At 49.7% G+C, this 13,165-nt stretch overlaps 2 protein-coding genes across 2 annotated transcripts; both read right to left on the bottom strand.

The window, feature by feature from the left end:
- Positions 1-1,204: 1,204 nt before the first annotated feature.
- On the bottom strand, positions 1,205-4,781 carry FMAN_04782 (uncharacterized protein; the record flags this gene model as incomplete). Its single annotated transcript, XM_041828470.1, has 3 exons — positions 1,205-2,204; positions 2,254-3,281; positions 3,333-4,781. The coding sequence occupies 3 exons, from the start codon at positions 4,779-4,781 to the stop codon at positions 1,205-1,207; spliced, it is 3,477 nt and encodes a 1,158-aa protein (XP_041679330.1).
- A 3,288-nt stretch (positions 4,782-8,069) lies between these two features.
- FMAN_04783 (uncharacterized protein) lies at positions 8,070-10,671 on the bottom strand (the record flags this gene model as incomplete). Its single annotated transcript, XM_041828469.1, has 2 exons — positions 8,070-10,580; positions 10,639-10,671. The coding sequence occupies 2 exons, from the start codon at positions 10,669-10,671 to the stop codon at positions 8,070-8,072; spliced, it is 2,544 nt and encodes an 847-aa protein (XP_041679329.1).
- Positions 10,672-13,165: the final 2,494 nt, after the last annotated feature.

The raw sequence follows: 13,165 nt of genomic DNA, 5'->3' as shown, positions 1-13,165 counted from the left end.
TACGGCAGAGCTCACTCTCCGACTTCAGGCTTCACAAAAGTCGCCTCATTCACTCTTCAACAACTCCTCCATGAACCCCATGGGATCTCTCAGTTGCGCATGCAAGAAACTTGCCACTCATGCCCAAGGCAACACACAACAGCACATGTGCTTCTTCTGCTGCATGATGCTGATCCATTTCTAGGTCTTGTATGGAGGGAGGATCGAAAAACACCAACCAAAAATCAGGAACCTGGTGCACATAGAGAACTAGCTCTGCAGAGCTAAGCTAAGCTCAGCTCCATCCGGGAGTGAAAAGAAGCATTGGATGCTCCGATTTAACCATTTCATCCCACGTAAGCTCGATGAGCATGTCGGCCAACATTATGTGTATCACAGCTTTATTGTTTAATGATGAGACGAGCCAGATATCAGAAAAGACAACGAGACGCCTATCTTTGTGCTACCCAAGCTCCTTCTGGTGAAGAAAATGACCTCAAATCACTCACCGACCGTTCATTTCTCTCTCGTCTATTGCGTCAGTACGCGTGCCCCGCTAGGACGCGCAGGAGCCAGTGTACAAATACAAACGGTGATGCAAGCAAACGGATGGACGAGTGTGGCTACATCATCATACATCCAGGCCGTGATTCACGTGACATTACAGCCTGCCACCAAGGAGAGTTATAAGATAATGCTTTCCACCATCATGACAGGTGTACTCCAACATATCATGATCGAATCATGTCACCGAGTTCAATATATCCGCTCCGGGTTTCTTTTAATCCTAAGGGGTTCCATAGGGGCCATCATGGAACAGTCAGAGCATGGTCGAGATATTATTGGACTCGGTATTCGTGAAACTATGCCCCATGGTCATACTATTCGGTTCAGATCCCACCATCATTAATTTTATACATTTGTATCGTATCCCACTAGCCGTACACATTCTCAAGCCGCAATCCATCGCTGAGCTAAGTCTGTTCATTCCCATAATCCATCTGGGAATCCTTCGCCAACGCCTTTTCCATCCCATAAATTCCTTCTCAAAAGTATTAACCCTGTAATACTTGATTCCCGTCCTTCCCCAGAACGCCAAGCTCATTAGTGCATCTGTATGGCCCTGTATACTCTCTGAAATGAACCCGCATGACAAAAATGGCAAGCAATCAAAATGCGCCGGTTGTGGTGAGCGTTTGCTTGGTATATGCCTATACGTTGAAGATCATCTTCTCCTTGTTGATGTCCTCCGCTTCTTTGCTTTACTCGCTCTGGTCTTACCGCCCGCGGGTTCTACCTCCTCCTTCACATCTGCCTCAACTGTGGCAGATGCTGCAGCGTGGTCAACATCCATACCCAAGCCTTTGAACTCTTCGTCATCTAAATCTGTAAGGTCCTCGCTGAGCATGCGTACGGCATCTCTCCCGGCCCACCGCTCCTGGAGAACGGATGTTCCCTTGGGGTCATGACCCTTGAGGTACCAAAGTATCCCTCCGTCTGTGAGAGGATCCGCGGGTTCCAATCCAAGACTGCCGTTGGATTGTGGCGGTGTGGGAGGCCCCGATTGTGCCGGCTGAGGCTTCGACACATAACCATCTGTGTCGGGGGGTGTATTGGACGAGTTGATAGTGTTGGGGAGAGATTCGTGTTTTCCGACAGCACCTGCCTCTGCGAGATCAGATGTATCGACATCAATATTGGTGCTGACCTCAATATTTCCATTATCAGAAGTAGTATCCATCGCATCTCCACCCTCAGTGGAACTGGCCTTAACAGTAATTTGAAGCTCGGCATCAACCATAATAGTGTCGTTGGCTTCATCACTGAGGTCAGTTGGTTTATCTTGGCTCATCGCAGTCAGTGGTCGGATGTCTACGCTTCTGTCAATGATGTTCTCCAGCTCCTTCTTCAAGCCCTCGAAAGGCTTTTGGGAGATCTCCGACTCGATCCGTAAGGCTGTCTCAAGGTGTGGCTGAACAGCCTTCAATATGCGTTTTCCCAATTTTCGGCGTTCTCGTATATCCGAGAAAGTGGTTTTAGCAGGTGATGCATCGACAACTTCAGTATGAGTTGCAACGGTAGATGACTCAGGCGGTGCTGTAGAAATGCCAGTACTGATTACATCGCAAAGATCCAAAGCGAAGGACATTACTGTCACATAAAAGCGGGCATTGACGCGGCTTTGAAGCTTGTCAAGGCCGTCCTTGAAGAGATCTTTATCAAGTCTGAAACAATTAGTCCAAGTCAGATCAGCGGACCAATACATGCACTTACGATGTTGCCCTGTCAACAGCAGGGTTGAGAAGTTTCGCGACAGGGAAATAACACTCATCCACAAATTCTTGTTCAAGTTCACCCGCGGCAACCTTGATCTGCTCCCGTTCCACAAGCTCGGCTGCAAGATCTTTGAGCTGCTCGAGCTCAATAATCAAACTCTCGGCGAATTCAATGCGTCTAGCAAGCCTGATCTTTCCGCTCGGTCCCATAGCTGCGAAGTCGCGTCGCGTAAGTTCCATTGAGGAAAAGGACTCCATTTGAAGCTGCAGGCGCTTTAGAAGTGCCGCTCCTCGACGGTTCTCACGCTTCAGGGTCCAGTAGCGGCATGCCTGGCTCAGGAACTCCTTTCGTTTGGGTAATGCGAATCTTTGGATCGAAGTGTCTACAACTTCAAACACGGCCTGCGGTATAATAGGTGCACCTGCAGGGGTTTTCCAGACGTTTTTCGGATTCTGGCCTCTCTTTTTGTCACCAACGGCTGCAGACTTTGTCCCAGTAAGCTGTGTTTCATCCGACGGCTTTTCTGAAAGGGCATTGCGCTGCTGCTCTGCAATAGCATTCGCAACAGCGGTGTTATCAGCCCAAATACGATTCCTCATGGTTCTCTTATAGAATTTCTTAGCTGCCTTTGTGGCCTGTTGAACACTATGCTCTTGCACATAGTCAGGCGGGCAATGCTTGTCACAAAAGGCTTTGAGTACCATGCCGCCATCCAACACAGCGAGAGCACCCTGGCTAGTCTTCATCTTAAGAAACAGCCGGGATCTCCGCGCACATGTGACATGAAATGCTTGATAGCAGTTCTTGTTTCCACACTGTATGCAGGCGCCCATTCGCTGTCGACAAATGTAGCACGTCAATTTCCACCGGTTTTTCGGCACCTTTTCCACGTCCATGACTGGTTCCATGAATGTGTGATTGCCCAAGGAAACCTCAGGAATCCACATAGCGCAAAGCAGATGTGCCCACTTCGAGGAATTTGTTTGCTTGAACGCACCATCGGTATTGGGGCAAAAGATACACGTCTGCTTAGGGTCATTACGGCAACTCGAGAAAAGGTTCTGAGCTAGACTTACAGGAACCGAAGGCCCGCAGAGCTGGCATTTGCGGCAGAGCCACTGGCCTTCTGGGATAAATGGGACACCATAACATTCTTGATGAACTGCGAGGTTACAGCCATCGCAGAATACAATCGCATTGGTGTTTTCGCAGTCGCCGTCGTCGCAAATGGCGCATTTTGAGTCAGGCTCTTCACCACCTTGCGGCTCACCATTTACGGCGGCGGCAGAGCTTGATCGTGGGCGATGTGTTTGTGGAGGCTTCGGGTTGGGTTTTGGAATTCTCTTCTCAAGCACATGCCACTCCTTTTCGATCTTTGTCATAGTGATTTCGAAAATTTCTCGGGTTATAGCTGGAACGTCATTTTGCTTGCGGTGGGTATTGTATCGCCCAAGCCAAATATCGTCTTGTTCATCCATATCATATTCGACACGACCGATTCGGGTACGGTGGACCGGCCCGTCAGATGCTGCCATAGCAGCATCGGTCAATTCTGCATCATCTTCCATGGTAAGATCAGAAGATTTGATTAAAGCTTGCTCCGGGCGCAGGTAGTGATCACTCTCCTGATAGCCAACATTACTCATTGACTTGTCGACAAAGCGAGCCTGGCCAAAAGTTTTGCTCTCATATAATTCGATGCTGTTGGTTTTACGATATGACGGTAGTTTAAGATCCAATTTCTCTTTCGGTGTCTGGTTCTGAATGGGTAGGATTTTAGGTGTTTTCGGTGTTGAGAGAAAGTCCAGAGGCTTGCTGCTGTAAAAGCTGACCACATCTCGGGTCGGTCGACGAGGGCGCCGTAAAGGTGTTTCACCAAGAACATCGGTGGCATTGGAGTCTGAGCGGCCTTGAGGATTTGGTGTGTTTCCAGTTGATGCGGGGTTGGGTTGTCTCGATGGGGTTCGGGTTTCGTCCAAAGGTGTTCCGAATGCCTGAACCACTGATAAATCAGGTTGTTCTTGGGGTATGCCATCAACCTGTTCAGATCGCAGGATCATGAATGTAGCATCAATATCTAGGTTAGGGTGGAAGTCCTCCCAGCTGCGTTCCTCGCGGGGCTTGTAGTCTTCAGCCTGCTTCACAGCAGTCGCCATAGCTGCAGCTGAACCCCACTGCATTTCCTCCAAGCCATCATTGCCAGCAGCGCGCGTGCGAGCGCCTCTCTCTCGCCGAGGCATTATGGATGGAGAAGGGCCATTGATGGCCTCGCGCGCAGCTGCTCTTGACCTCGAGACTGTTGGAGGCCCAGTGGTATTCGGCGTGGTTAGCAAGTCAGCATCAGCGAAGCGACCACCGCCACCGGCCCCTCCTGGGATATATCGACGTCGTTTCGGTGGTGGTTCAGTTGCGGAGGCTGCCGCGAGGGCTGCTCTTGCAGCACGAGCAGCATTGGTCGAACCCGGAGGACGACCTCGACGTCTTCCGGTAGCGGGTCGCCTGGGAGTCGGAGATGCCGGAGCCATCTTGAGCGAAACTAACGGCGATGTAAACTTGAAGATCGGAGCGTCGCTGGCGCAAGCTTGAGATGGATAATCGCGTCAAGGGGGAGGTGGCGCGCAGGCTCGGTCCGAAGCTTGGCGAAATCACCAATCATTTGAAAGGCGCCATACACACCAGAAGAGCTTTCTTTATTATTCCCGTAGGGTTGATGATCAAAGCAAGACTTGTTTGGTGAACAAGATGATGGAATTCGCGACGGCAGAGGAGGTGATGTTCTGCCTCGGGCAAGGAACGCGTGAAGTTGGCGTGCACGGTCCCCGTTTAGTCAGCGGCGTTCAGGGTTAAGGCTGACATAAAAAGGTCACCAGACTCTAAGATACTTCTCGGGCAATACAAGCGGCGAGTTGCTCGGATTAAACTTTCAGTATGTTTCAGCAGTGTTACTGGTTTATGCAGCTCATCTGCCAGTTTGTCTCTTTCTGGCTTAAGCTCATGGGCCGCATCTGCAACGTGGGGAAGTAGATCTAGCATTTTGGTGGGATTGCTTGATCAGATCTGACATGACTTATTGTTCCTGGCACTGCTGTCGTCCAGTGACGTAGGATCTCCCCGAGGAAAAAAGTCCCTATTGTTTACTACAAGTAATGCCAAGATCGGTTTCCCTAGGTCGCAGATCACCATTGCTTGCTGGCGCTTGAAACATAACTACCTTACTTGGCCAGACCATCCGTAATCTCCTGCCTGACCTTATGATGAGCATATGTTATCTGATCCTGAGCTTGTCTATACCTGCAATGATTTGCTTGAGAACTTTCCAAAGAGGTCAGTCATCAGTTGGTAGTGCTTTGTCTCTCTCTTGCACCCACCCGACCAGGGACTTGTTAGTGACTCCAATGGCAAAGAAGGACTTTGAATAAGACTTCTTGGCTCCGCAAATCATGGAAGCAAATGCCGAAACAAGATCTAGAGATCTGCCCAGGGTCTAATTTGAGATCCTATCATATGCTCCGCTCCCCTCATGCCCACTCTTGTTGACACTTTGACGTCTGTGTAAGCGAACTGGGTCGACAGTGCAGCAGCTCATTACCGCCTTTTCCTTAACATGCAATGCAATGGCAGTATCTATCATTCATGATCGGCTGTCAAAGGATTGCAAGATGCCTAATTGTTGAGAACAATATTCATCGCCTGGCAACATCCATATCACCAGATATACATCGCCGATAGCAATGCAAAGCTTGATTTGAGCGCACCCAGAGGACTACTCCGACTCTTGAGGTGCATGAGAGCTTATCCATATTCACGATGGCCTCAGATCTAACGACCCTAGTACCTGTCCCTGGCCGCGGGGTCATCCGCTTCGATCCACTCCGTTGCCTCGGCGGCCCCAGAACGGGCACGACTCGGGCGGATCCAGGCGTTGGCGATTTTGTGAGCAGTCAAGGATTATTGATGCATCGTCAGTTCCACGTGGTGTCGTTATATGGTTCTCTGTGGCTCTGAGCTTAAGAGCTTGCATCATATAACGGTGATAGCACTATAAAATGTCATCGAAGAAGTACGGCATTTCTTTGCCAGGCGATTCAAATGGTCGCAGATGAATAGATACTACCTGTCTTGATAGATAATCCACATCAGAGCCTTGTATCACAGGCTAAGATATCTCCAGACATTATGGTTGATACTGGTGACCTGGTCTACAGCCCGAGTTACCTACTATGCATAGTAGCTTTTGGCTCTCCCTTTGCTCTGACTTGTTGAGGCTTCTCTGACTGCACCGGAACAATATTATGGACATCGTCTTATGTACCTTTTCAGTATCTGCTTTCGTCTCTCATGGGTAGCGGGAAGCATGAAGCGACAAACTAAAAAGGATAATCACATGCCCTACCAATACCAACGACCTGAGAGAAATACCACAAATAGAAAGCCAGGACTCTACTACTAACTCATGCCACAGTCTGGAAATCTCCAGTTCGAAGGCTATCACTACCCTCGTCGCCATCGTGATACTGGCATGGAAACTACGAATGCGAATGACCTCGAATCTGGGGCATTGACTCAGCCATCCAACACTACTAAGCTTGGCCCATGCTGCTTCATCAAAATTCAATGTCGCACCTCGCCCAGGAATGATGACGCCCCCTCATGGCTCAGATATTGGCCAAGCCTTAAACTTACCCTCCCAACCCTTCAATCTCTCACTCAGCCCGCCCCCTCCATCAACACCAACTGAGGTTCTTATGTACCTTATACCGGCGGCTTAGCCAGCACACCATCTCAATGTTCTAGCTGTGTCAGGAACAAATCGTCCATAAGCATCTGGTCATGTCCTCTTTCAACACTCCTAGTCTCCTAACACCCAAACTAATCCCAAGCCTCTTTGGTCCCTCTGTGACTTAGGGCATCAGGCTAAAGCCGGCTGACCTGGTCACGTCAACCAATAGTCTTGCTCATCTCTTGGCTTCTTCCACGACGGTATCATCGGGAGCAAAAAAAAATATCATTTCCCTCCAGGGGCTCATAAGCCACGACGAGTGACCTCTGAAACGATCCTTGTTAACATTGCAATCTGTGCACATTCATGATAAGGATTCCATATTCTGGGACAGTGGCAATCCTTGATTATTAGGATACCACAACAGTGTTACAAGAGGACAACTAGAAGCACCAAGGGTTTGAACAGATAGAGGATATCATGTATTACAACAATCTCCAATTCTTCAGCATAATTGCCTCAGATCACATAACCTTCAAGCCAAGTGAAGTCTTTTTTTCTTCCAACCATACCGTAAATCAAAAATGCATATGGGCAAATGCCCTTGACCTTCCAACGCCGTGCCCAGACTCCTACGTGAAAGCAAAAAAAAAAAAAAAAAAAAAAAAAAAAAAAAAAACAGTACATGTTCAATCTCATTTCGAATGAGAACAACAGGCATTCTTTATATCAAACCCTTTCCCTCTATCAGAGGCCGCTGAAAGATGTGATATCTCTAGAACAAGGGTGAGAGAAACATGCAGGCTCCAGAAAGGAGAAGCAGCCATGAAAAGTAAAGATGAGTTCCTATACTCAAACAAATGCAGATGCATTATCTGCCCAAAACGCCGCCTCGCTATGCTCCATGATATCGTTGCAAATGCCAATAAAAAGTAAAATACGAAGTGGTCGAGCTTGAATCCTCAGACTCAGCTCAACAGAAGAATTGAATCATACCGAGGAGTCCAGCATGCTCCCACAGTAGAGAGGGTATATGGGTATCATATGGATGTTGTCTTCCAGGTCTAACTCTGCTGGTATCGCATCTTCGATTTCAGCCCAAGGTCCGACCACTATGTATGGCTTGAGCCTGGGGGGCGTGGATAGGAGTATGTGCTGTGCGCATGGCTGTACCGGATGGGACACTAGGTGTCGAAAAGTCTGCCGGGCGGCTGGTAGTCCAAGTCTCCTCGCTCAAGACAGAAAGGTAGCTATTACCGACAGTATTCCGCAACGCCTCAATCTTCTGACGGTATATTTCACCACCGGCATCCCAGTCCTGGGATTCCTTCCAAGTGGAAGCGTCATCGTTAGATGAGTAAGCAGCTGGGATGTTGGTGAAGATGTTGGTGTCAACTCGTGGTACTTCAGGTGAGCTGACAACTTGCGAGTCGGTCGATAATGTGGGCGGCGACAAAACCTGGCCTTCAGGTTGCTGGGATATCCGGTAGTTTCCGTCGTTAGTGAGCGGAGACTTGGGCTGCTTGCCGACCGGCTTCGCTACTTGAACCTCGACTGGGGTTGGGAAGGATGGGGTATCAGAAGTGGCCAAATCCACGATTCGCCTCTTTGGAGTCTTTCGCCGACGTGTCGAGCTGGTGTTGATTTCACTCATGACAGCCTTAGGCGTAGGCCGTTCCTTTCGGAGGACAGCTGGCTCTTTGGGAGGGTTGAAAATAATGGCAGGCTTGCTGACATCGACAGTAGGTACCTCAGGGACCTGTGGCTTGACGACAGGGATGGAGTCGGGGATAGGGGGGCGGTCAACCAGTGATCGTCTTTCAACGTAACTTGGACCACTGCCATCAATAATCACGTCGTCAGTATAGCCTGGAGCTTTGCGGAAGAGGTTAAAGATGGTGATGCGATAATCCTTGTGGGTACGAGTGAAGGGATTGCCCTCAACCCAAATCTCGTGGATGTCGGGGATACCTGTCAATCTCGCCAGTTCCATTGGGTCGACTAGACGGTTATCTCTCAAATCGAGTCTCTCAAGAGGAACCAACTTCTCAACGCCAGCAAGGCTCTGGAGCCTGTTGGCTCGAAGGTTGAGAGCTGTGATGGCAGGAAGAGGGTTGCGGGTCAATGACTGGAGAGAGTCGATCATACAGTGAGACAAATTTAGAGCTCTGAGGGCGGTCAAGGTAGCCAGACTGTCTGGAACCTGGCTGAAGAGGTTGGAGGAAATATCCAGTGAGTAGAGTGTGTTGGATAGGGGTGAGAGACTATTTTGCGGAATAGAGGTCATGGAATTGTCAGCCAGACTCAAATGTCGTAAAAAGCGCCACTTGGAAGTGGGGAGGACGCCCATGGCAAGTAAGTTACCAGAGCTACCTCGAGAATGGTGATGACCAGTCCAAGAATCGGAAAGGCTGGAATGAGAGCTACCAGATCCGGATCGCCTCATGCGGTGATGGTTACCTCGAACAGGATGTGATTGCGTTCGAGAGCTGGTAGGGCGCGGAGGTGAGTTGCTCCTGGGACGAGAAGATTTGTGCACAGTTTGTGGGGTGTCATCTTGCTCGTCATCCTTGCTCAAAGACTGCCTACGGCTGCTCTCTTCGATAGCATGTTCACTTGGGGTCAACGAACCGACCCGCATGTCGACATGTGCACCAGGAGAGCTTGGAGCAGACACGGCTCGGTGAAGCTCGGGGTGGACAATATTACGACGAGGACTGCCACTACCCGTCCAAACTGAAGTGGGCGAGGACTGGGATTTGGAGACTCGTCGACGGCGTTTGTCCATATCATCCAAGACGATGTCAATCAAGATGTCCGCGGGGTCCTCAATACCAGCACGTTTCAGAGTAAGAGAACGTAGCTGATCGGCCAGACGATCCCAGCCAAAGAATTGCCTGAAGTCGATGCTGCTAACTTCGAGAGCCTGCAGGTTCTTGAAAACGTATAGGGGTACAGCCGAATCAAATGGAAACTCTTCATAACCTCGAATCAGGCGGGCACGCCAATCTGGAGCCAATCTCAAGCAAGGAATCTTGGTAAAAGCAGAATAGAGGTATTTCATGTCAGCTTCCAGGGCGGCTTTTTGGCGTTCGGTCCGAGCAGCAGATATACTGGCCCCGATGCCGAAACTCGACAATAATGCAGACATGCCCGACATGACACTTCGTATACTCGAGACAGAGTGTATTGAATCAATATCCGAGCCTTTGCTCCTCGATCGCTGGGTATTACTGAGGAAAGAAACATAGTTGGCAGAGGATGAACTGTCGTGGAGATTTTCAAGCCGGACTTTCATAGGACCGACACTGATGCCGAGTTCTTCGAAGCGGGAGAGCAGGTAAAATAGGTGATGAGGCGTGAGAGCCAATTTTACAGATTTGGCATTATGTGATGTGAAGTTTAGGGTTCCGAGCGACAATGCAGCTGCGAGCGAACTCGATGTGGAAGCGGAGGTAGATGGTCGTTCGGGAAGCGAAGTGGAAGTTTGGGAGAGAAGGGTCGCTGAGCCTGTACTCTGAGATGGCTTATGACGGACTTGGCGGCGTAGTTGAAGAGCGTTGGCCAAAGCCTTCTCGTGCGTCCGAACATAGCCGGCAAGTTGCTATCATGACCAGTCAGTTAACGTGATCAACAAGAATGCAAATATGCTGAATGCCCACCTTTATGAACAGTTCTCCGTCTTCTGAATCCATGATTATTGCCCACAACACATGAAAGGCCCGAGAAGGATAAGAATATGTGGTTCGGGGGACGAAGGAGTGGAATTAGCAATGCCGAATAGGAAAGGGACCGTTTCTATTATATCGAGGGGCTGTAATGTCGACCTATTTCACTAACGAGTTAGTGACTTGTCAAGTTTGAAAAGGTGGCCAAGTACAAAACGCAAAGCCGATGCGAGGCGAATAGAACACAATGTCTGTCGTCCTCGAGCACTCAAAGTGAAATGCAAGCGAGCAGGAAGACAACTGCCAGTGGCTCAAAGGAGAAATGAGGGTTGTGTTTAGTATGAAGGCCAAATAATGATTGAGCAGAGCCGCGTTCTTCACTCGTCGTAGGTAGCAATGCTAGGCGTGATCACTATCGCAGTCTGGATGGTCACACGCATTTGAGAAATCGCTAGTGGCAGTAATCACGCAATGGGGCGGGAGATGACGGCCAAAGGAGCGATTATAAAGTCGATTTGGATCAAGACACAAGAGTTTTGTCGGTAAATTGTAGCAAGGCACTAGAACGCGCGGATCGATGTAAATGCAAGCGTGCAGAAGGGGCCAAACGGGTGGAAGTTCCATGCAAATATGGATGGAGTGGTGGTTGTCTCAGGCAGTTGCAGTCGGGGTGATGCAGAGGAAGATAGGCAGCCGCGACGCATTTTCATCACCGTCACGTTTCCCTCTCCATCACTGTCGCAGAACAGCAGGAGAATTCAAACGCAAAAGAACGCTGAGCGAAATCAAGATGCAAATACCGGCACAATGGGAATGCGATCAAAAATAAAAACCCGGCACAGGAGCATCATGTACTCACCTCGTTTGATGTAGGAGAACCGGCCGCAAGCACAGCAGCAGCAGCAGTTGAAATGGAATTCGGCGACCCAAAGACACGGGGTGATTATTACGACTCGAGATATCCGAGTGCGAGTCCGATAACCTTCGAGGATTCGAAGGACCGACGAAATGGTCGAGGTTGTAGAGGAAGGAAGTCGACGTGAACCCAAGAAAGTAAGAGAGGAAGTAGACGAAGGGGAGTCTAAGAACTAAGTACCTACCTTGTAAGTGTGAAGTGTGGGTGCTGGGAAGAGACCCATAGAAACTAACAACAGGGGTGTATCAGATGGGAATCTCGTCCTCACGAACCTCGCCCGCCCACTGATTTTCGTTGCCAATTGAACGGGGCCGGGTTTTCAATTTCCATCACGACGGGAGGCTCACGCTCACCTCACCTCACAGGTTCACTCTCGGTAGCGTTAATAGCGGCGCTACGTACAGCGAGCAGCACAGCACACCCTTCCTCCACCACCCCAGGAGTCAGGACACCCTCTCGCAGAATGGGTTTGTCCTCTAACCACCCTGGTTGGTACCCTGGCTGGCCCGTACGGCGGCTGACTGGTTCAAGGGGCGCAAGTATCCTATACATTGCGACCTCTTTGGTTGATGTGGACCATTGAGGTGGACCCTTGAATGGATCTTCTGCAACTTATCCCAGCGAGGGTCCAGGCCGGCGACGAGGGATTCACATTCAGCAAAGAATCGCCCAGTAGCAGTTCCTGAAATTTTTCCAACATGCAGCGCTCTGGGATCTTGATCTCTTGCAGATTCATAGAGGGAATGCATTCTTCACAGCTATAGTCGCAGCACGCGCTGGCAGGTGAGGTCATCAGCGATCGATTTTGTGCATTGAAGTTTACGGATATGGCAGCGGTTGAAATGGAGAAAGTAATACCGGTTACAATGAGAACGACGATAACGACATCGACTAAAAAACGGCCGTGGCTTTCCTCACACCTTGCTTAGCTTCCCTCGCATCAGTCTTCACTCACCGTCCGTGCCTTTAGAGCCTTTCGCCTGTCTATAATGGTCTTTTCAGCCAATCCATTCCCTGTGCCACCACATATCAACTTCATCACTTTTCTCTCCGGAATTTTGTGATCACTGATCTCAACTCTGCATATTCGCCTCCTTCATACTTGACATGCTTCATCGCCAAAGTCGGTCAAGCTAAAAGACTCGTGGTTATATCATGGCCGACTTCACACGCATCAAACAGCAGCATGTCTAATCTTCCATGATGCGATACTGGCCTCAGGTCTGACTCAACCCCGCCACCTTCGTATTTGGGGGTTTGTTTTAAGAAGAGCTGAGCAAGACATAATTGAAGCCTCCCCTCATCTGATGCCTCACTCTAGCTGAGGTTCAGGAGTGGCTGAAGAACATGGCTGGATAAGGACTGTCAGGTTGATGTTGTACTGGGCACGCAGCGAGCTCATGATATCTTGTGGTGAATGACAGAAGACAGCATGCATCACCGAGTCGCGCCGCCAAGTCTTCGGAGGTCTTGGTGGGGTTATCGTTGGTGGGGGGTGCTTAGCGTTTGACCAGGATAAGGGAGGGCATGGCTAGAGGCACAGGGACTCGGACGAGTCACAAACGACTATCCGAGTGCTGCGCTTGAGATTGGTGATAACCGTTC

The sequence above is a fragment of the Fusarium mangiferae genome (genome assembly GCF_900044065.1).
Source record: "Fusarium mangiferae strain MRC7560 genome assembly, contig: FMAN_scaffold003, whole genome shotgun sequence".
In the NCBI taxonomy this organism is placed as follows: domain Eukaryota; kingdom Fungi; phylum Ascomycota; class Sordariomycetes; order Hypocreales; family Nectriaceae; genus Fusarium; species Fusarium mangiferae.
This window is presented reverse-complemented; position numbering and strand designations above follow the sequence as displayed.